At 43.8% G+C, this 21,193-nt stretch overlaps 3 protein-coding genes across 10 annotated transcripts in view; all 3 read left to right on the forward strand.

Annotated features, from left to right (window-relative positions):
- Nucleotides 1-1,573: 1,573 nt before the first annotated feature.
- Nucleotides 1,574-11,351, forward strand: LOC133548261 (glycoprotein-N-acetylgalactosamine 3-beta-galactosyltransferase 1-B-like). Its single transcript, XM_061893578.1, has 3 exons — nucleotides 1,574-1,796; nucleotides 9,405-10,069; nucleotides 11,220-11,351. The coding sequence occupies exons 1-3, from the start codon at nucleotides 1,574-1,576 to the stop codon at nucleotides 11,349-11,351; spliced, it is 1,020 nt and encodes a 339-aa protein (XP_061749562.1).
- stat2 (signal transducer and activator of transcription 2) overlaps nucleotides 1,656-21,193 on the forward strand; it is a 187,259-nt gene continuing 167,721 nt past the window's right edge. For 7 of the 8 annotated variants that reach the window (XR_009804723.1, XR_009804718.1, XM_061890380.1 and 4 more), the window contains exons 1-2: nucleotides 9,937-10,069; nucleotides 14,403-14,624. Coding sequence is in view for 6 of the 8 variants with exons in the window: in XM_061890380.1 (XP_061746364.1) it covers nucleotides 14,443-14,624 (182 nt within the window). In the remaining 2 variants the exon portion in view is untranslated. Of the gene's footprint in view, nucleotides 1,797-9,936; nucleotides 10,070-14,402; nucleotides 14,625-21,193 lie in introns of those variants that run through there. The other variant, XM_061890364.1, reaches the window with a different exon arrangement.
- apof (apolipoprotein F) overlaps nucleotides 20,380-21,193 on the forward strand; it is a 2,805-nt gene continuing 1,991 nt past the window's right edge. The window contains exon 1 of the mRNA XM_061890437.1: nucleotides 20,380-21,193. This exon is cut by the window's right edge and continues 472 nt beyond it. The gene's annotated coding sequence lies outside the window, so the exon portion shown is untranslated.

Here is a 21,193-nt window from a genome sequence, read left to right on the forward strand (position 1 = left end):
AAAAGGGTGGAATGCCATCTCCGGGTTGGGGAGGAGACCCTGCCCCAAGTGGAGGAGTTCAAGTACCTAGGAGTCTTGTTCACGAGTGGGGGAAGAGTGGATGGTGAGATCGACAGGCGGATCGGTGCGGCTTCTTCAGTAATGCGGACGTTGTATCGATCCGTTGTGGTGAAGAAGGAGCTGAGCCGGAAGGCAAAGATCTCAATTTACCGGTCGATCTACGTTCCCATCCTCACCTATGGTCATGAGCTTTGGGTTATGACCGAAAGGACAAGATCACAGGTAAAAGCGGCTGAAATTATTTTCCTCTGCCGTGTGGCGGGGCTCTCCCTTAGAGATAGGGTGAGAAGCTCTGCCATCCGGGAGGAGCTCAAAGTAAAGCCGCTGCTCCTCCACATGGAGAGGAGCCAGATGAGGGGGTTCGGGCATCTGGTCAGGATGCCACCCGAACGCCTCCCTAGGGAGGTGTTTAGGGCACGTCCAACCGGTAGGAGGCCACGGGGAAGACCCAGGACACGTTGGGAAGACTATGTCTCCCGGCTGGCCTGGGAACGCCTCGGGATCCCCCGGGAAGAGCTAGACAAAGTGGCTGGGGAGAGGGAAGTCGTGGTTTCCCTGCTTAGGCTGTTGCCCCCGCGACCCGACCTCGGATAAGCGGAAGAAGATGGATGGATGGATGGACTTGCTAGTGAATGAAGAGTGCTTACTCCGCATTTCAACATCTCCATGCCAAGGCGAACATTTCCAGATCAACACCGTATGAAAAAAATTGTCAACAACAAAATGAGTTAGTGTCCGCTGTAACATAGCAAAGGACGAACAGTAATTGTTTTCCTATTACGTAGCTCATTTTTATTTGACACTTATTGAAATATTTTGTGTGACATCATGCACAAAAGTGCACTTTATTTGTTTCAAACTATTGTTGTGGCGTCCTGTACAAAAAGTTCACTTTAATTTAGTGTTGTTTTGGTATGTCATCTTTGTGACATCATGCACAAAAGTGCACAAATAGCTTGTTTTGAAATGACATGAATGTTTGTGCCATTGCTTAATAACTGTTTGACTTGGGTGTGATTTCCCTCTCTGCATGAAAGTTTAAAACGAATGCAGTATGAAGAAGAATGTTTTAATGTAGACACATAGAATCATCATACTGCTGTGATTATATGTGTCAAGTGTTCATTCAAGGCCAAGGCAAAATGTTGAGATATACATTGTGAATCGCGATATGGCCTGAAAATATCGAGATATTAAAATCGCCCCGCCCTACTTCAGACTAACTTCAAACTGTCATGTGTGGGAACAAAATATGATCATCTTGGCTCTTGTCCAGTTTTTTGAGGCGTCAACAAGCTTCCCCATGTACAGGTTTGTGCAGATTTGGCAGCCTATCTTAGCACTGTATTTGTCAGTTTCTTGTTTGTGATTAATGACTTTTTTATTTTTCATTTCAAGCATTTGGCAATGCGTAAACCCTCCTTTCCAAAGTGGGAGGCGACAAGAAAGTGTAAGAGTCATAACGTTGTCGTCTTCTTTGTTGGGCTGCCAGTGACACACCTGAACCAGCATAATGACCACAGCATCCAGAATCTCCTTCTGCGCGGGGTTTGTGTTCGGAGGCTTCATGCTGTACCTTTTTCTACGACAAATAGGCTTCCAGAAGACCTTTTCCGGGCCATTATTCAGCGGCTCCGGAAGGCATCTCGATCACCAGCAGCAAGAGCTTGAAGAGCAGAAAGTGTGGAAGAAAAATGGGTCAGCCCTCTTGAATCTGAAACACCCTCATCATTCAGGTAGACCCCCCTGTTGCTCTTGTGTGTTTGTTCTTTTATACTGGATGTAATATGATCTTCTTGCTAATTGTCTTCACTCTATTGTGTTGAAATCTGGGGAAACAATTACAAATCAAACATCAACTCTATATTTTTACTCCAAAAGAAAGCGATTAGAATTGTAACTTATGCGAATTATCATGACCATACCAATGCTCTGTTCATTAAATTAAAAACATTAAAACTGCACGATCTTGTTGACCTCAATACTACTATTGTGGCTTTTAAAGCTCATAACCACATGCTGCCTGGATGTCTACAAGTGAGATTTAAACCCAGAGAGAATCCCTATGACCTCAGAGGTTCAGCTTTCTTTCAGAGAGCAAAAATAAGAACAAGCTTAAAAAGTAGATGTGTTTCTGTTAGAGGAGTTCAACTGTGGAACAGCTTGGATGATTCCTTCAAATGTTCCAGTTCCATTCACACATTTAAAAAACACTTTAAGACCAATGTCTTGAAAAAAATATATCACTTTTGAATTAACATTGTAGTTAATACTATGATTAATGTTAAATAAAAATTAAACATGAGATATAAATAATAATAGAAGTACAATTGTTTGTATATATTGTATATATAATTAGTGCAAAGGTCTATATGTACACAGGGATATTTCACATGCCTGTACTGTGTATAAAATTGAACTACGTTCATGTTGTTTATAATGTGTATTTATAATATGTTGTGCAAAGGACTTTTTATAACTTTCGGAAGTTTATTTTGTACTTGAATTTGTTTATAGGGTTAGGCGCAATAAGTGTTTAACTTCAGCCTAAACCCTTTCGGTCTGTAACATTTTTCGTTTTCAATCTATGAATGTACAACTTTTTATTTTCAATCTATGAATGTACAACTGTTTTTTTTTGCTTTGTTGACCATTGACCGAAGAACAATAAATAATAATAATTATAATAATAATAATAAATAGTGGACGGTGGCAGAGGGGTTAGTGCGTCTGCCTCACAATACGAAGGTCCTGCAGTCCTGGGTTCAAATCCAGGCTCGGGATCTTTCTGTGTGGAGTTTGCATGTTCTCCCCGTGAATGCGTGGGTTCCCTCCGGGTACTCCGGCTTCCTCCCACTTCCAAAGACATGCACCTGGGGATAGGTTGATTGGCAACACTAAATGGGCCCTAGTGTGTGAATGTGAGTGTGAATGTTGTCTGTCTATCTGTGTTGGCCCTGCGATGAGGTGGCGACTTTTCCAGGGTGTACCCCGCCTTCCGCCCGATTGTAGCTGAGATAGGTGCCAGCGCCCCCGTAACCCCGAAAGGGAATAAGCGGTAGAAAATGGATGGATGGATAGTGGAAAGAAATGTGGGTTTCTTTTTCTTCGTGTGAGGAGATTACTGTATTATATGACACAAACTCTGATTTTTAACTCTGATTGCCAACAGAACATAGACGACATCGCCAGCGGAATATTACAATTTTATTTATTCTGTCAAAACAAAAATCCGATTAATCACACTTTTGAATTTTGATTCATCACAATGAATGGGAATAACCCAAGGGTCAATACGGCGTGGCGCAGTGGAAGAGTGGCCGTGCGCAACCCGAGGGTCCCTGGTTCAAATCCCACCTAGTACCAACCTCGTCACGTCCGTTGTGTCCTGAGCAAGACACTTCACCCTTGCTCCTGATGGGTGCTGGTTGGCGCCTTGCATGGCAGCTCCCTCCATCAGTGTGTGAATGTGTGTGTGAATGGGTAAATGTGGAAGTAGTGTCAAAGCGCTTTGAGTACCTTGAAGGTAGAAAAGCGCTATACAAGTACAACCCATTTATTTATCATTTAATACTTTGTCCACTTTTATTTAGCCTTTTTTTCCCAAGCCTTTGTGCACCCCTGCAACTAGATGCGGTTATCTACATAGCACAATTTGTACAAAGGGACTTTAGAATGACAAGAAGGCAGGAAACCACTCCCCGAGGTTCTCAGGGCCCCAGATGGTTCAGGAGACCACTCCCTGATGTTCTAAGGGCCCTAGATCAGGGGTCACCAACACGGTGCCCGCGGGCACCAGGTCGCCCGTAAGAACCAGATGAGTCGCCCGCTGGCCTGTTCTAAAAATAGCTCAAATAGCAGCACTTACCAGTGAGCTGCCTCTATTTTTTAAATTTTATTTATTTACTAGCAAGCTGGTCTCGCTTTGCTTGACATTTTCAATTCTAAGAGAGACAAAACTCAAATAGAATTTGAAAATCCAAGAAAATATTTTAAAGACTTGGTCTTCACTTATTTAAATAAATTCATTTGTTTTTTTTACTTCGCTTCTTATAACTTTCAGAAAGACAATTTTAGAGAAAAAATACAACCATACAAATTATTTTAGGATTTTCATCCATCCATTTTCTACCGCTTATTCCCTTTTGGGGCCGCGGGGGGCGTTGGCGCCTATCTCAGCTACAATCGGGCGGAAGGCGGGGTACACCCTGGACAAGTCGCCACCTCATCGCAGTATTTTTGGATTTTTAAACACATATACCTTTTTACCTTTTAAATTCCTTCCTCTTCTTTCCTGACAATTTAAATCAATGTTCAAGTATTTTTTTTTTTTTGTAAAGAATAATAAATACATTTTAATTTAATTCTTCATTTTAGCTACTGTTTTTTCGACGAAGAATATTTGTGAAATATTTCTTCAAACTTATTAGGATTAAAATTCCCAAAAATTATTCTGGCAAGTCTAGAAAATCCGTAGAATCAAATTTAGATCTTATTTCAAAGTCTTTTGAATTTTCTTTTAAAGTTTTTGTTCTGGAAAATCTGGAAGAAATAATGATTTGTCTTTTTTAGAAATATAGCTTGGTCCAATTTGTTATATATTCTAACAAAGTGCAGATTGGATTTTAACCTATTTAAAACATGTCATCAAAATTCCAAACTTAATTTTAATCAGGAAAAATTACTAATGATGTTCCATAAATTCTTTTTTTTTAATTTTTTTTTTTCAAAAAGATTCGAATTGGCTAGTTTTTCTCCTTTTTTTCGGTAGAATTTTGAATTTTAAAGAGTCGAAATTGAAGATAAACTATGTTTCAAAATTTAATTTTAATTTTTTTCCTGTTGTCTCCTCTTTTAAACCATTCAATTAAGTGTTTTTTCCCTCATTTTTTCTCTACAAAAAAACCTTCCGTAAAAGGAAAAAAAAAATACAACGGAATGACAGACAGAAATAAATACCCATTTTTTTTATATATATAGATTGTAGCTGAGATAGGCGCCAGCGCCCCCGAAAGGGAATAAGCGGTAGAAAATGGATGGATGGATGGAAATTAAGCAAATTGGCTATTTCTGGCAATTTATTTAAGTGTGTACCAAACTGGTAGCCCTTCGCACTAATTAGTACCCAAGAAGTAGCTCTTGGTTTCAAAAAGGTTGGTGACCCCTGCCCTAGATGGTTCAGGAGACAAATCACTGAGGTTCTCAGAGCCCGAGATGGTTCACTAGACAACTCAGTGATGTTCTCAAGGCCCTCGATGGTTCAGGAGACCACCCCCTGGTATTCTCAGGCCCCAATATTGTTCATATGATTCTGAAATACCAGAAGAAGACCACTCCCTGAGGTTGTCAGAGGCCGAGATGGTTCATATGATTCTAACATACCAGGAGTAAACCACTCACTGACTTTTTCAGCGGTCGAGATGGTTCACATGGTTCTCACAAACTAGCAGGTAACAACTCACCGAGGGTCTCAGGCCCCGGAGTGGTTCAGGAGACCACTCCCTGAGGTTCTCAGAGCCAAAGATGGTTGTTATAGATCCAAAATGTCAGCAGGAGACAACTCCCTGAGGTTTTTAGAGCCTGAGATGATTCATATGGTTCTAACATACCAGCAGGAGACTACTCCCTGAGGTTCTCCGAGCCCGAGATGGTTCTTATAGATCTAAAATGTCAGCAGGAGACAACTCCCTGAGGTTTTTAGAGCCTGAGATGATTCATATGGTTCTAACATACCAGCAGGAGACTACTCCCTGAGGTTCTCCGAGCACGAGATGGTTCAAATGGTTCTAACAAACCAGCAGGAAACCATTCACTGAGGTTCTCAGGGCCCGAGATGATTCAGGAGACCACTCCCTATGGTTCTTGGATGGTTTACATGGTTCTAACGTGTCAGAGATGTACTTTGGCACAAGACCATGAAAAGACTTCTACGCGAGCAACGTTGTTTTAAGGTTTATTCTCTTAGGAAGCCAGTGCCGTAACCTAAGCCCTGGACCAATATGGTCATATTTCCTGGTTCAAGTCAGGACTCGAGCAGCAGCATTTTGGATGTGTTGCAGCTATGTTACACCCGAGCTTCCATGTTTTTACAGTAAAATCTGACTTTTTTTTCCCCCCACAATGTAGCCTTATATTGATATTTTTGTTAGTAAAAAAAAAAAAAATGCTAAAAACATATATTGTGTCAGCTTTGTATTACAAGTGACTCAGTATATTATTATTATTAGTTAGAATATTTCAGCTATTTTCTCGCTACATACCAATTTGTTTGCTCTTTTTTTCTTACATTTTTATGGTTGTTTTAATTCCAGGAAAGAATATAATAATAATAAAGTGTGTGAATGTGAGTGTGAATGTTATCTGTCTATCTGTGTTGGCCCTGCGATGAGGTGGCGACTTGTCCAGGGTGTACCCTGCCTTCCGCCCGATTGTAGCTGAGATAGGCGCCAGCGCCCCCCGCGACCCCGAAAGGGAATAAGCGGTAGAAAATGGATGGATGGATGGATAATACAATTAATTATAATAATATTACAATTGTGTAACTACGTAATCTAATGCAGGGGTGTCAAACTTAAATACATAGTAGTCCAAAATTTAAAACTGAACAAAGCCAAGGTTGAACAAATGAACCTTTTAATAAGGACCCAAATGAGTTTTGCATTGAATATTGAACAAGCAAGGCTTATATAACTTTATAGTGACATGCAAAATACAGTTTCTAATAATAATAATAATAATAATAAATCATCAATGGCATAGCAAATACAATTTAAATAAAAATTGAATGCCTCTCTTCTATTTGCAGCCTTCTCAGGTAAATATCAAAATAAACTTTTTCCACAGGCTAATAATACATTTGAAAATAAAATAACAATAATGAATGAATCAAACATTCAAGCCTTGTAGAAACAAGAGAAAGTGCATGAACAAAACGTTAATTGTTGCTCAGTTTGCTAGACTGATTTGCTTGAACACTGAATATGGAACAAGCAACACTTCTATAACTTAATAGTGCGATAGCAACTTTCAAAAAACAAACGAAAAAAAATCAATGGCATATTAAATAAAATTTAAAATAAAAACATTTTATTTGCAGCCTTCTGAGGTAAATATCAACATTAACATTTTCCACGGGCTAATGAAATAAGGGGGTGTATATTGTAGCGTCCAACATAGCGTATAACATTTGAGCCAAATGTTATACTGTGTCTCGGTTTGTGTTTGTTTTACACTTTGCACAGCTTTCTTTTGTACTATTTGGATTGGAGGCGCATGCTATCAGGGGGGACAATAGTCCCAGTTTGTTAATATTTCAATATCTTGTAAATGCCTCGTTTTATCACTCGATGTCGTGACAAAGGAAGTTTTCAATACAGTTTATTTCTGCGATCATAGGTTGAACCTAAGAGGTCATCCCAGGTTGAACTTTTTACTCTTTGATTCGCTGAGAAGGGTAATCCTTATTTTGACTTAGTAAAAATTGACTTCCTAAAAATGCTGTAAAAAAAAGAGTTGAAAGTGGGGCCACATGCGGACTTATGCTCAACTCATCATGCTAGATATATAACAGCATTTGGGAAACCTGTAGTTGATTTTTTTTATCTAAATGTTATATTTTTATCCACATGTGATAGCAGGGACCCTGCCATTCAAAAGTTGGCTCCTACATAACTGATGATTAATGTAACTGAAAAAATGGTGCAATAGCAATAGGAGAGATTATTCATCCCTGAACACCATGTAGGCTTTATGATGCTTTATCAGAGACAGAAACTCTTCATTTAACATAATGTCCTATTTTGCTGGTGAGAAGCTGGACAGGATCCCAAAAATTTTTAAAGATTTTTGTTTAGGCGTTGGCTCTTTGTTGTTAAGGCCGCCACCTTCAATCAATCAATCAATGTTTACTTATATAGCCCTAAATCACTAGTGTCTCAAAGGGCTGCACAAACCACCACGACATCCTCGGTAGGCCCACATAAGGGCAAGGAAAACTCACACCCAGTGGGACATCGGTGACAATAATGACCCAGTGGGACATCGGTGACAATAATGACTATGAGAACCTTAGAGAGGAGGAAAGCAATGGATGTCGAGCGAGTCTAACATGATACTGTGAAAGTTCAATCCACAATGGATCCAACACAGTCGCGAGAGTCCAGTCCAAAGCGGATCCAACACAGCGGGAATCCCTGCATTTTAAAAGTGGTTACTGAATCATCTTTCTCGATTTTTGTGTATATTACTGTAAGTTAGCAAGAATATTTGTCTATTATGAATAAAATATCCATCAATCCATCTTCTTCCGCTTATCTGAGGTCGAGTCGTGGGGGCAGCAGCCTAAACAGGGAAGCCCAGACTCTCCTCTCCCCAGCCACTTCGTCTAGCTCTTCCCGGGGGATCCCGAGGCGTTCCCAGGCCAGCCAAAGTGTCCTGGGTCTTTCCCGTGGCCTCCTACCGGTCAGACGTGCCCGAAACACCTCCCTAGTGAGGCGTTCGGGTGGCATCTTGACCAGATATCCGAACCACCTCATTTGGCTCCTCTCGGTGTGAAGGAGCAGCGGCTTTACTTTGGATGGCAGAGCTTCTCACCCTATCTCTAAGGGAGAGCCCCACCACCCGGCGGAGGAAACTCATTTCGGCAGCTTTTACCCGTGATCTTATCCTTTCGGTCATGACCCAAAGCTCATGACCATAGGTGAGGATGGGAACGTAGATCGACCGGTAAATTGAGAGCTTTGCCTTCCGGCTCAGCTCCTTCTTCACCACAACGGATCGGTACAACGTCCGCATTACTGAAGACGCCGCACCGATCCGCCTGTCGATCTCACGATCCACTCTTCCCTCACTCGTGAACAAGACTCCGAGGTACTTGAACTCCTCCACTTGGGGCAGGGTCTCCTCCCCAACCCAGAGATGGCACTCCACCCTTTTCCGGGCGAGAACCATGGACTCCGACTGATTCTCATCCCAGTCGCTTCACAATCGGCTGCGAACCAATCCAGTGAGAGCTATAGATCCTGGCCAGATGAAGCCATCAGGACCACATCATCTGCAAAAAGCAGAGACCTAATTCTGTAGCCACCAAACCAGATCCATTCAACGCTTTGACTGCGTCTAGAAATTCTGTCCATAAAAGTTATGAACAGAATCGGTGACAAAGGGCAGCCGATTCTGTTCATTAATAAAACTGTTTTGGAATTGGGTATAAAACTATGTATTTTTGTTTCGTTTGGTAATCTGGAATGATAAATATAAGTGAGGGTTTTAAGATTGGGAAGTTTATGACTGCATTTCTGAATAAGACTTTTTTACCTACAACCAGTGCTGTTTTATGTTTTTAGATGAAGACAGCAGAATGGCAGATGAATTGTACAAAAAAGTACGCATTCTTTGCTGCGTGATAACTGCACCCCAAAACCTGGAGACGAGGGCTCGCTACGTGAAGGACACGTGGAGTCGTCACTGCAATATTGTGGTGTTTGTCAGTTCCGTGGACGATCCAGACTTCCCAACCGTGGGTTTGGATACAAAAGAGGGCCGTGACCAGCTTTATTGGAAAACCATCCGGGGCCTCAAATACGTCTACGAGCATCACGGCCACGAAGCCGATTGGTTCCTCAAGGCGGACGACGACGCCTATGCAATAGTGGACAACATGCGCTGGTTTCTTGCAAACCACTCCACGGATGAGCCTATTTATTTTGGTCGAAGATTCAAGCCCTTCGCCAAGCAAGGCTACATGAGTGGTGGCGCTGGATACGTGCTGAGCAAAGAGGCCCTGCGGCGATTCTTGGAAGGCTTCAAAAACAAAGTGTGTACTCACACCAGCTCAGTGGAGGACCTAGCGTTGGGACAGTGCATGGAGAAGGTCGGTGTGGTGGCAGGAGACTCCAGGGACACTTTGCAACGGGAGACATTTCACCCCTTTGTACTTGAGCAACACCTTACTGCCAAGTTTTCAGATAGTTTCTGGTATTGGCGCTACAACTACTACCCCATCTCACAGGCAAGTGAAGGATTGTCTTGTCTGATTTCTTGTTGACAGCATTTTGATAAGCTTTTTGTGTGGGGAATAGTTGACTGGCAACATTATATAAATAATGTCGTCGTTATCATGCGAAAACTTATAAGCTTTAATGATTATTGCTGTGTCAAGACGGGGGGGTCGCAGCCTGCTGCAGGGTCGTTCTCCCAGGAAGGTAGGTAGGTCCTTATTGTCAGTGCAACAAGTACAACAAAATGTTTGTTTACAGCACAAACCCATTCAAGATTAGACAAACAAACGGTGCACAGGGTTACAGAACAGCAACACTGATGGGTCGCCACAAGGCCCACCGTAGAAGATGGGAAGTGGTAAAACGCTGGGGAAGAAAATGAGTAAAAAAATACAATCTAGACTGGGCTCCTAAAGGGGCCTAGTCTGGAGTGGAAAAAAACCTCCATGCAATGCACACATAAACACGTTACATTTAATTTCGACAAACTTGCAACAGAGTGGCGGGGAGTTGGGGCCCTGGAAGGCGACCGCTGCTTTGAAGCGGTGAACATCCGAACATCACCCCAAGGGGAAAAAGCGGTGGTGAAGGTGTGGGGTGGGGCTTGGGGGGTGTGCGCGTGTGACGATGTAATGTTTTTTTCAGACTGAGGCCGATCTGTAAAAGTTCAACTCCAGGTGTCGTTGAGGAGTGAGGGAGGTCAAAAGCGTCTGTCGTTGAGGTGTCCTCGGGGGTGTTTTTCAGAACATCCCGGTCCTGCGTCAGGGCCGTTCGAGGGAGTCAAATCGTAGATTAGGATGTTTGTTTTTCTTGAGTGGACAAAAACAATGACTTGTCTGTTCTGTTCGTCCATGCTGGATGCTCTCAAATTCAATTAAATGTTCCTTCTCAGCAAGCTTCTCCATGATGTAATCCATCTTGCGATTCAGTTCAGTAATCGCCACAGTCTGTGTTCCCACAGCCCTGCCCAAACCATCCATTGCGACAAACAGCCTTTGGGCTCCTTGAGTGGCTGCCATCGTCTTACGAATTTGACGATACACCAGAGCAATGCCCAGCCCAATCAGCAAGTGCCCCGCGATCACGGTTCCAAATAGGTAGATGTCTTCCACGTCCTCTATGGAAAGGACTGAGAGGCACATGATTCTCCATTTGTCCCAGGAGTCTCTCACCTACCTCACAGCAATGGTTCCAGCAGGGCAGCCAGGCTCCCCCGAACTTCTTTCCCTCGTGGAAAAGATTTTGTCAATTGCGTTGAGAGTCCAGCTGATCATATCCATGCCTGAAGTTTAGATTTGAGGATAGCGCAAAGAAAGAGGCTTCAAAAAAGTTCAGACAAGACAAAAACAAAGGGAGCAAGCTGGGAGAAGAGAGAGCGGGAAAAAAAGCGACCGCCCTCACCAGAGGCAAGACAGAATACAGAAGGCAGACGGACTACTCGAGACATGGCTGGCGTACAGGTGAAAACATGATTTAATTTTAACACTAGCAAAGTACAAACAAAAAGCGCGCACAAGGCGGAGACTAGTGATGGGTCCGGCAACACCGATGCATCGGCGCATGCGTCGAGCTCATAGGGCAAAACCCTGTGTCGGCACGCGTACCGCTTTTGGAAAGTCACGTGACCGATCATGAGCTGCTTCGGTCACGTGACCGATACGCAAACTGTGTCGAACTGAAGCCTGCGCGCCAAATTGTGTTTATAAGGAAGCACATCTGTCAACGAGATGGTGCTGCCAACAGAATTGCAGCACTTCTGTCGTCGGCATACTTGCCAACCCTCACGGATTTTACAGGAGACTCCCAAAATTCAGCGCCTCTCCCGAAAACCTCCCGGGACAAATTTTCTCCTGAAAATCTCCCGAAATTCAAGGACCTGAGTGACGTGTATAAAGAGCCTGTCTGCCCAATGACGTTATAACTGTAGAACGATCGAGGGCGACTTCTTGGTTTCTTATGTGGGTTTATTGTTAGGCAGTTTCATTAACGCCCTTCCAGCGCGGTAAAACAACACACAACAACAGCAGTCCGTTTTCGTTTGTCTGCCTAAACAGCAATGTTGTGACACTCTTGAGCAGGACAATACTGCCACCTACTGAACATGCATATGGTTAGAAAAACAAGGATGGACAATTCAACCCTTAACTCAACAATGAGTAGACAAGTGTTATATGTGTATAAATGTGGAAATAAATGAAATTCAAGTATGTCTTTTATATATTGAATTGAATTGAATTGAATTATATTTATATAGCGCTTTTCTCTAGTGACTCAAAGCGCTTTACATAGTGAAACCCAATATCTAAGTTACATTTAAACCAGTGTGGGTGGCACTGGGAGCAGGTGGGTAAAGTGTCTTGCCCAAGGACACAACGGCAGTGACTAGGATGGCGGAAGCGGGAATCGAACCTGCAACCCTCAAGTTGCTGGCACGGCCACTCTACCAACCGAGCTATACCGCCATATATAAATATATATATATATACACACATATATATATATATATATATATATATATATACACACATATATATATATATATATATATATATATATATATGTATGTATATATATATTTATATATATATATATATATATATATATATTTATATATATATATATATATACAAATATATATACATATATAATAAATATATAGCTAGAATTCACTGAAAGTCAAGTATTTCTTATATATATATATATGTGTATATATATAATATACATATATCTGTATATATATATATATACATATATACACATATATATGTATATGAAATTCTTGACTTGGTGAATCTAGGGGGAAATATACGCCTCCCCTCTTAACCACGCCCCACCCTCGACCACGCCCCCCACCTCCTGAAATCGGAGGTCACAAGGTTGGCAAGTACGGTCGTCTGTCATTTGTCATTTATCGTCGTCGGAGATCACGGAGCAGCCTCAGGCAAAAAGAAAAATTTCCTCCGTGAAATAATAACCATCCATCCATCCATCCATCATCTTCCGCTTATCCGAGGTCGGGTAGTGGGGGCAGCAGCCTAAGCAGGGAAGCCCAGACTTCCCTATCTCCAGCCTATTCGTCTAGCTCTTCCCGGGGGATCCCGAGGCGTTCCCAGGCCAGCCGGGAGACATAGTCTTCCCAACGTGTCCTGGGTCTTCCCGGTGGCCTCCTACCAGCTGGACGTGCCCTAAACACCTCCCTAGGGAGGCATTCGGGTGGCATCCTGACCAGATGCCCGAACCACCTCATCTGGCTCCTCTCCATGTGGAGGAGGAGCGGCTTTACTTTGAGTTCCTCCCGGATGACAGAGCTTCTCACCCTATCTCTAAGGGAGAGCCCCGCCACACGGCGGAGGAAACTCATTTCGGCCGCTTGTACCCGTGATCTTATCCTTTCGGTCATGACCCAAAGGTCATGACCATAGGTGAGGATGGGAACGTAGATCGACCGGTTAATTGAGAGCTTTGCCTTCCGGCTCAGCTCCTTCTTCACCACAACGGATCGATACAACGTCCGCATTACTGAAGACGCCGCACCGATCCGCCTGTCGATCTCACGATCCACTCTTCCCCCACTCGTGAACAAGACTCCTAGGTACTTGAACTCCTCCACTTGGGGCAGGGTCTCCTCACCCAACCCGGAGATGGCACTCCACCCTTTTCCGGGCGAGAACCATGGACTCGGACTTGGAGGTGCTGATTCTCATTCCGGTCGCTTCACACTCTGCTGCGAACCGATCCAGCGAGAGCTGAAGATCCCGGCCAGATGAAGCCATCAGGACCACATCATCTGCAAAAAGCAGAGACCTAATCCTGCGGTCACCAAACCGGAACCCCTCAACGCCTTGACTGCGCCTAGAAATTCTGTCCATAAAAGTTATGAACAGAATCGGTGACAAAGGACAGCCTTGGCAGAGTCCAACCCTCACTGGAAACGTGTCCGACTTACTGCCAGCAATGCGGACCAAGCTCTGGCACTGATCATACAGGGAGCGGACCGCCACAATAAGACAGTCCGGTACCCCATACTCTCTGAGCACTCCCCATAGGACTTCCCGAGGGACACGGTCGAATGCCTTCTCCAAGTCCACAAAGCACATGTAGACTGGTTGGGCAAACTCCCATGCACCCTCGAGAACCCTGCCGAGAGTAAAGAGCTGGTCCACAGTTCCACGACCAGGACAAAAACCACACTGTTCCTCCTGAATCCGAGGTTCGACTATAGCCTCCTCTCCAGTACACCTGAATAAACCTTATCGGGAAAATCTTGTAAAAAAAATCAAATAAAAGGTGAAAGTAACACATTGTCTGTGCTTCATTGCAAAAACACACTCTGTTGTTTTCCAGGGTCCAAACTGCTGCTCGGACTTGTCTGTGTCCTTCCACTATGTACATGACAGCAACATGTATCTACTGGAGTACTACGTCTATCACCTGCGCGCCTTTGGCTACAGATACCGCTACCAGCCCCCCAGTCCGCTCGGGTACTCTTACGAGAAGGTGGGCTCACAGGACGCTGCTGTCACCGTGGAAAAGAACATTTCTCAAGAAAAAGATGCAGAAGGCCAGGTTAGTGAAAAGATGGCGGACGACTCCCAAAGTTCTTCCTGCTACTCCTGCAGTCCAGCATTAGTAGGACCAGGTGGACGGCATCATTAATGAAGAAAACGTATCTTGGGACTGCTTTTAACAATCACATTTTAACCCAACAAGTTGTCGTTCTGCAAAAGGTCAAGCTGAACCTTTTAAAGGAACTGGAAGGTGGTGTTTGTGGAGCAATAGTGACCTCTAGTGCAGGGGTCACCACCCTTTTTGAAACCAAGAGCTACTTCTTGGGGACTGATTAATGCGAAGGGCTACCAGTTTGATACACACTTCGATAAATTGCCAGAAATAGCCAATTTGCTCAATTTACCTTTAAAGACCTACTGAAAGCCACTACTAGCGACCACGCAGTCTGATAGTTTATATATCAATGATGAAATATTAACATTGCAACACATGCCAATACGGCCGCTTTAGTTTACTTAATTGCAATTTAAAATTTTCTGCGAAGTATCCTGTTGAAAACGTCGCGGAATGATGAGGCGTGACGTCACGGACTGTCAGGAAATATTAGCGCTGCACCACTAGCGGCTAAAAGTCGTCTGCTTTTATCGCGTAATTACACAGTATTCTGGACATCTGTGTTGCTGAATCATTTGCAACTCGTTCAATTAATAATGGAGACGTCAAAGAAGAATGCTGTTGGTGGAAAGCGGTGTACTGCAGCTGTCTTTAGCACTGAGACACAGCCGGTGTTTCTTTGTTTTTAACACAGCAGTCAAGCGAATATGTTTCTCTACGTCAACCAGCATGTTTTTGGATTGGGAAAATTGTGATATATATCTTACCGGAGACATCATTGGATTATTCATCCTCCTGCAGTAGCTGTTTAACAGGCAGCTGTGAGCTTGGCTTCTCTCTGGGACACTGCGTATTCACCGCAGCCATCCGACCTCGAGGTATGTCTTTAGAATCTCACTAAAACACTATTAAAACAATGGGGGGTGGCATAGCTTGGTTGGTAGAGTGGCCGTGCCAGCAACTTGAGGGTTGCAGGTTCGATTCCCGCTTCCGCCATCCTAGTCACTGCAGTTGTGTCCTTGGGCAAGACACTTTACCCACCTGCTCCCAGTGCCACCCACACTGGTTTAAATGTAACTTAGATATTGGGTTTCACTATGTAAAGCGCTTTGAGTCACTTGAGAAAAGCGCTATATAAGTATAATCCACTTCAATAAGCAGATAAGGGATCTTCCAGAATTATCCTAGTAAATGTGACTAATTACATCTGAAACGCTCACACTGCCGCCGCCCGGAGCCGTCGCTTTTTTTTTTTTTTTCTAGTTCTTCGCTATCAATATTATCCACGAATCTTTCATCTTCGCTCAAATTAATGGGGAAATTATCGTTTTCTCGGTCCGAATAGCTCTTGCTGCTGGAGGCTCCCATTAAAAACAATGTGAGGACGTGAGGAGCCCTCACTCTTGTGATGTCATCGTCTGCGACTTCCGGTAAAGGCGAGGCTTTTTTATCAGCACCAAAAGTTGCAAACTTTATCGTCGATGTTCTCTACTAAATCCTTTCAGCAAAATGATGGTAATATCGCGAAATGATCAAATATGACAAATAGAATGGACCTGCTATCCCCGTTTAAATAAGAAAATCTCATTTCAGTCGGCCTTTAACTCTGTTATTATTAATAATTAATTATATTTATCTTTGTGGAAACACTGATCATCTTAATGATTTCTCACAATAAATATATATTTTTGATGACATGTTTTAAATAGGTTAAAATCCAATCCGCATTTTGTTAGAATATATAACAAATTGGACCAAGCTATATTTCTAACAAATACAAATCATTATTTCTTCTAGATTTTCCAGAACAAAAATTTTAAAAGAAATTCAAACAACTTTGAAATAAGATTAAAATTTGATGCTAAAGATTTTCTAGATTTGCCAGGATATTTTATTTTATTTTAATCATAATAAGTGTGAAGAAGTATTTCACAAATATTCTTCGACGAAAAAACATTAAAAAATTAAAATGTATTTATTATTCTTTACATTAAAAAAAAAAAAATACTCGAACATTGATTTAAATTGTCAGGAAAGAAGAGGAAGGAATTGAAAAGACAAAAAGGTATATGTGTTTAAAAATCCTTAAATCATTTTTAAGGTTGTATTTTTTCTCTGAAATTGTCTTTCTGAAAGTTATAAGAAGCAAAGTAAAAAAAAAAAATGCATTTATTTAAACAAGTGAAGACCAAGTCTTTTAAAATATTTTCTTGGATTTTCCAATTCTATTTGAGTTTTGTCTCTCTTAGAATTAAAAATGTCGAGCAAAGCGAGACCAGCTTGCTAGTAAATAAATAAAATTAAAAAAATAGAGGCAGCTCACTGGTAAGTGCTGCTATTTTTAGAACAGGCTAGTGGGCGACTCATCTGGTCCTTACGGGCGATCTGGTGCCCGCGGGCACCGCCTTGGTGACCCCTGCTCTAGCGACACTTTGTTTTACTGCAGGGATTTTTAAAGGCGTACTTTCCTTATAAAAGTGTATTTATTCTGCTGATTTACATAAAAATTGTGTGTAATATATCACATTCAACTAGCTGCATTGCTCATATTGTAGTTTCCCCCCAACAACCTGTCAGGTTGGAGATAATCTTCCCTTCATGAATTCAATGAGGTTTTCTACAACTAATACACTTTACTCCTTATTTTAGGTAGGTCTTTATTGTCATTGCACAAGTACAACGAAACTTTGTTTTCAGCAAAAACCCGCTCAAGATTAGACAAACAGTGTACAAGGTTACAGAACAGTAACGCTGATGGGTCGCCACAAGCCGCCCCCCGTAAAAGATGGGGGGGAAAGGTAAACGCTGGGGGAGGATGAATTTATCCATCTTCTTCCGCTTATCCGAGGTCGGGTCGCGGGGGCAACAGCCTAAGCAGGGAAACCCAGACTTCCCTCTCCCCAGCCACTTCGTCTAGCTCTTCCCGGGGGATCCCGAGGCGTTCCCAGGCCAGCCGGGAGACATAGTCTTCCCAACGTGTCCTGGGTCTTCCCCGTGGCCTCCTACCGGTTGGACGTGCCCTAAACACCTCCCTAGGGAGGCGTTCGGGTGGCATCCTGACCAGATGCCCGAACCACCTCATCTGGCTCCTCTCCATGTGGAGGAGCAGCGGCTTTACTTTGAGTTCCTCCCGGATGGCAGAGCTTCTCACCCTATCTCTAAGGGAGAGCTCCAAACTCATTTCGGCCGCTTGTACCCGTGATCTTATCCTTTCGGTCATGAACCAAAGCTCATGACCATAGGTGAGGATGGGAACGTAGATCGACCGGTAAATTGAGAGCTTTGCCTTCCGGCTCAGCTCCTTCTTCACCACAACGGATCGGTACAACGTCCGCATTACTGAAGACGCCGCACCGATCCGCCTGTCGATCTCACGATCTACTCTTCCCTCACTCGTGAACAAGACTCCTAGGTACTTGAACTCCTCCACTTGGGGCAGGGTCTCCTCCCCAACCCGGAGACGGCATTCCACCCTTTTCCGGGCGAGAACCATGGACTCGGACTTGGAGGTGCTGATTCTCATTCCGGTCGCTTCACACTCTGCTGCAAACCGATCCAGTGAGAGCTGAAGATCCCGGTCAGATGAAGCCATCAGGACCACATCATCTGCAAAAAGCAGAGACCTAATCCTGCGGTCACCAAACCGGAACCCCTCAACGCCTTGACTGCGCCTAGAAATTCTGTTCATAAAAGTTATGAACAGAATCGGTGACAAAGGACAGCCTTGGCGGAGTCCAACCCTCACAAGAAATGTGTCCGACTTACTGCCGGCAATGCGGACCAAGCTCTGGCACTGATCGTACAGGGAGCGGACCGCCATAATAAGACAGTCCGATACCCCATACTCTCTGAGCACTCCCCACAGGACTTCCCGAGGGACAAGGTCAAATGCCTTCTCCAAGTCCACAAAGCACATGTAGACTGGTTGGGCGAACTCCCATGCACCCTCAAGAACCCTGCCGAGAGTATAGAGCTGGTCCACAGTTCCACGACCAGGACGAAAACCGCACTGTTCCTCCTGAATCCGAGGTTCAACTATCCTGCGTAGCCTCCTCTCCAGTACACCTGAATAAACCTTACCGGGAAGGCTGAGGAGTGTGATCCCACGATAGTTGGAACACACCCTCAGGTCCCCCTTCTAGATTGTATTTAAAAAAAAAAAATACAATCTAGACTGGGGCCCAGTTGGGAGTCGGAGACAAAATTGCATAGTGGAGCACATATACATATTACAACATACAACTCAAGACTTGCAACAGAGGGGAGGGGTTGGGGGTTACGGTGGCAGGCTGCAGCTCTTCAAGGACTGCCCAGCCGTTCATCATCACTAAGGGGTTCACGTTAAGGGCATTGGGTGGGGGTTGGGGTGTGTGTGTGCGTGGCGTATATTTTTTGTGGTTGCATGTGTGTGTAAACCTGCCTCGTGTCTGTGTTCCGCGGCCATGGTGTTCTTGTCAGTCAGTCCGAAGTCAACAAAAACAGGTGTGTGTCCATGAGAGACAAGAAGGGAGTTTGTTGTGTCTCTGCCGCACTGTCCTTCGGGAGTGTCTCCAAGCCAGGGAAACAATCCAAGTTAGACTGTTTTGTATGCGAGGGAAAATAAAATTTGCTTTTCACTCTAAATTGTCTATGACTGGTCCTCAATTCATCCTGCAGGGCAGAGAGTCCGATTAAAGAAAAATACAATCTAGACTGGGGCCCAGTTGGGAGTCGGAGACAAAATTGCATAGTAGAGCACATATACATATTACAACATACAACTCAAGACTTGCAACAGAGGGGAGGGGTTGGGGGTTACGGTGGCAGGCTGCAGCTCTTCAAGGACTGCCCAGCCGTCCATCACCACTAAGGGGTTCAAGTTAAGGGCATTGGATGGGGGTTGAGGGGTGTGTGTGTGCGTGGCGTATATTTTTTGTGGTTGCATGTGTGTGTAAACCTGCCTCGTGTCTGTGTTCCGCGGCCATGGTGTTCTTGTCAGTCAGTCCGAAGTCAACAAAAACAGGTGTGTGTCCATGAGAGACAAGAAGGGAGTTTTTTGTGTCTCTGCCGCACTGTCCTTCGGGAGTGTCTCCAAGCCAGGGAAACAATCCAATTTAGACTGTTTTGTATGCGAGGGAAAATAAAATTTTCTTTTCACTCTAAATTGTCTTGGACTGGTCCTCAAATTCATCCTGCAGGGCAGAGAGTCCGATGTTATCCAAATCACAAAGTGTCCACAGTTATGCCCGCATCCTCCAATCATTTTTTGGCAGCTTTGGGGTACTTTGAAGACTGCCAGCAGCTTCCAAAATTCGCTCCATTCTGTCCACTAAAGACGCCGAGATCATTATCCATGCGTTTGTTACGTCTCGCCTCGATTACTGTAACGTATTATTTTCGGGTCTCCCCATGTCTAGCATTGAAAGATTACAGTTGGTACAAAATGCGGCTGCTAGACTTTTGACAAGAACAAGAAAGTTTGATCTCATGACGCCTGTACTGGCTCACCTGCACTGGCTTCCTGTGCACTTAAGATGTGACTTTAAGGTTTTACTACTTACGTATAAAATACTACACGGTCTAGCTCCATCCTATCTTGCCGATTGTATTGTACCATATGTCCCGGCAAGAAATCTGCGTTCAAAGGACTCCGGCTTATTAGTGATTCCCAAAGCCCAAAAAAAGTCTGCGGGCTATTGAGCGTTTTCCGTTCGGGCTCCAGTACTCTGGAATGCCCTCCCGGTAACAGTTCGAGATGCCACCTCAGTAAAAGCATTTAAGTCTCACCTTAAAACTCATTTGTATACTCTAGCCTTTAAATAGACTCCCTCTTTAGACCAGTTGATCTGCCGTTTCTTTTCTTTTTCTTCTATGTCCCACTCTCCCTTGTGGAGGGGGTCCGGTCCGATCCGGTGGCCATGTACTGCTTGCCTGTGTATGGGCTGGGGACATCTCTGCGCTGCTGATCCGCCTCCGCTTGGGATGGTTTCCTGCTGGCTCCGCTGTGAACGGGACTCTCGCTGCTGTGTTGGATCTGCTTTGGACTGGACTCTCGCGACTGTGTTGGATCCATTATGGATTGAACTTTCACAGATTCATGTTAGACCCGCTCGACATCCATTGCTTTCCTCCTCTCCAAGGTTCTCATAGTCATCATTGTCACCGATGTCCCACTGGGTGTGAGTTTTCCTTGCCCTTATGTGGGCCTACCGAGGATGTCGTAGTGGTTTGTGCAGCCCTTTGAGACACTAGTGATTTAGGGCTATATAAGTAAACATTGATTGATTGATTGATCTTCCTCCAAACCCAAGATCTTGTCAATTTTGTTTAGAGGCCAGTTAATTAGGTCCAATGTTTAGATTTGGAGAGCAGTGCAGAAAGAGCCAACAAGAAAGTTAAGACAAGACAAAGAAGCAAGCAGGCTCTAGGAATAGGAACTTATTTTATACGGTCTGAGCAAAACAAAACAAAAAAACAACTACTGTAGTAAACAAAGCTGCTGGGGCAGGGACAAAAGTCCAGGGGGCGTGGTG

Source organism: Nerophis ophidion, linkage group LG02 (genome assembly GCF_033978795.1).
Source record: "Nerophis ophidion isolate RoL-2023_Sa linkage group LG02, RoL_Noph_v1.0, whole genome shotgun sequence".
NCBI lineage: Eukaryota > Metazoa > Chordata > Actinopteri > Syngnathiformes > Syngnathidae > Nerophis > Nerophis ophidion.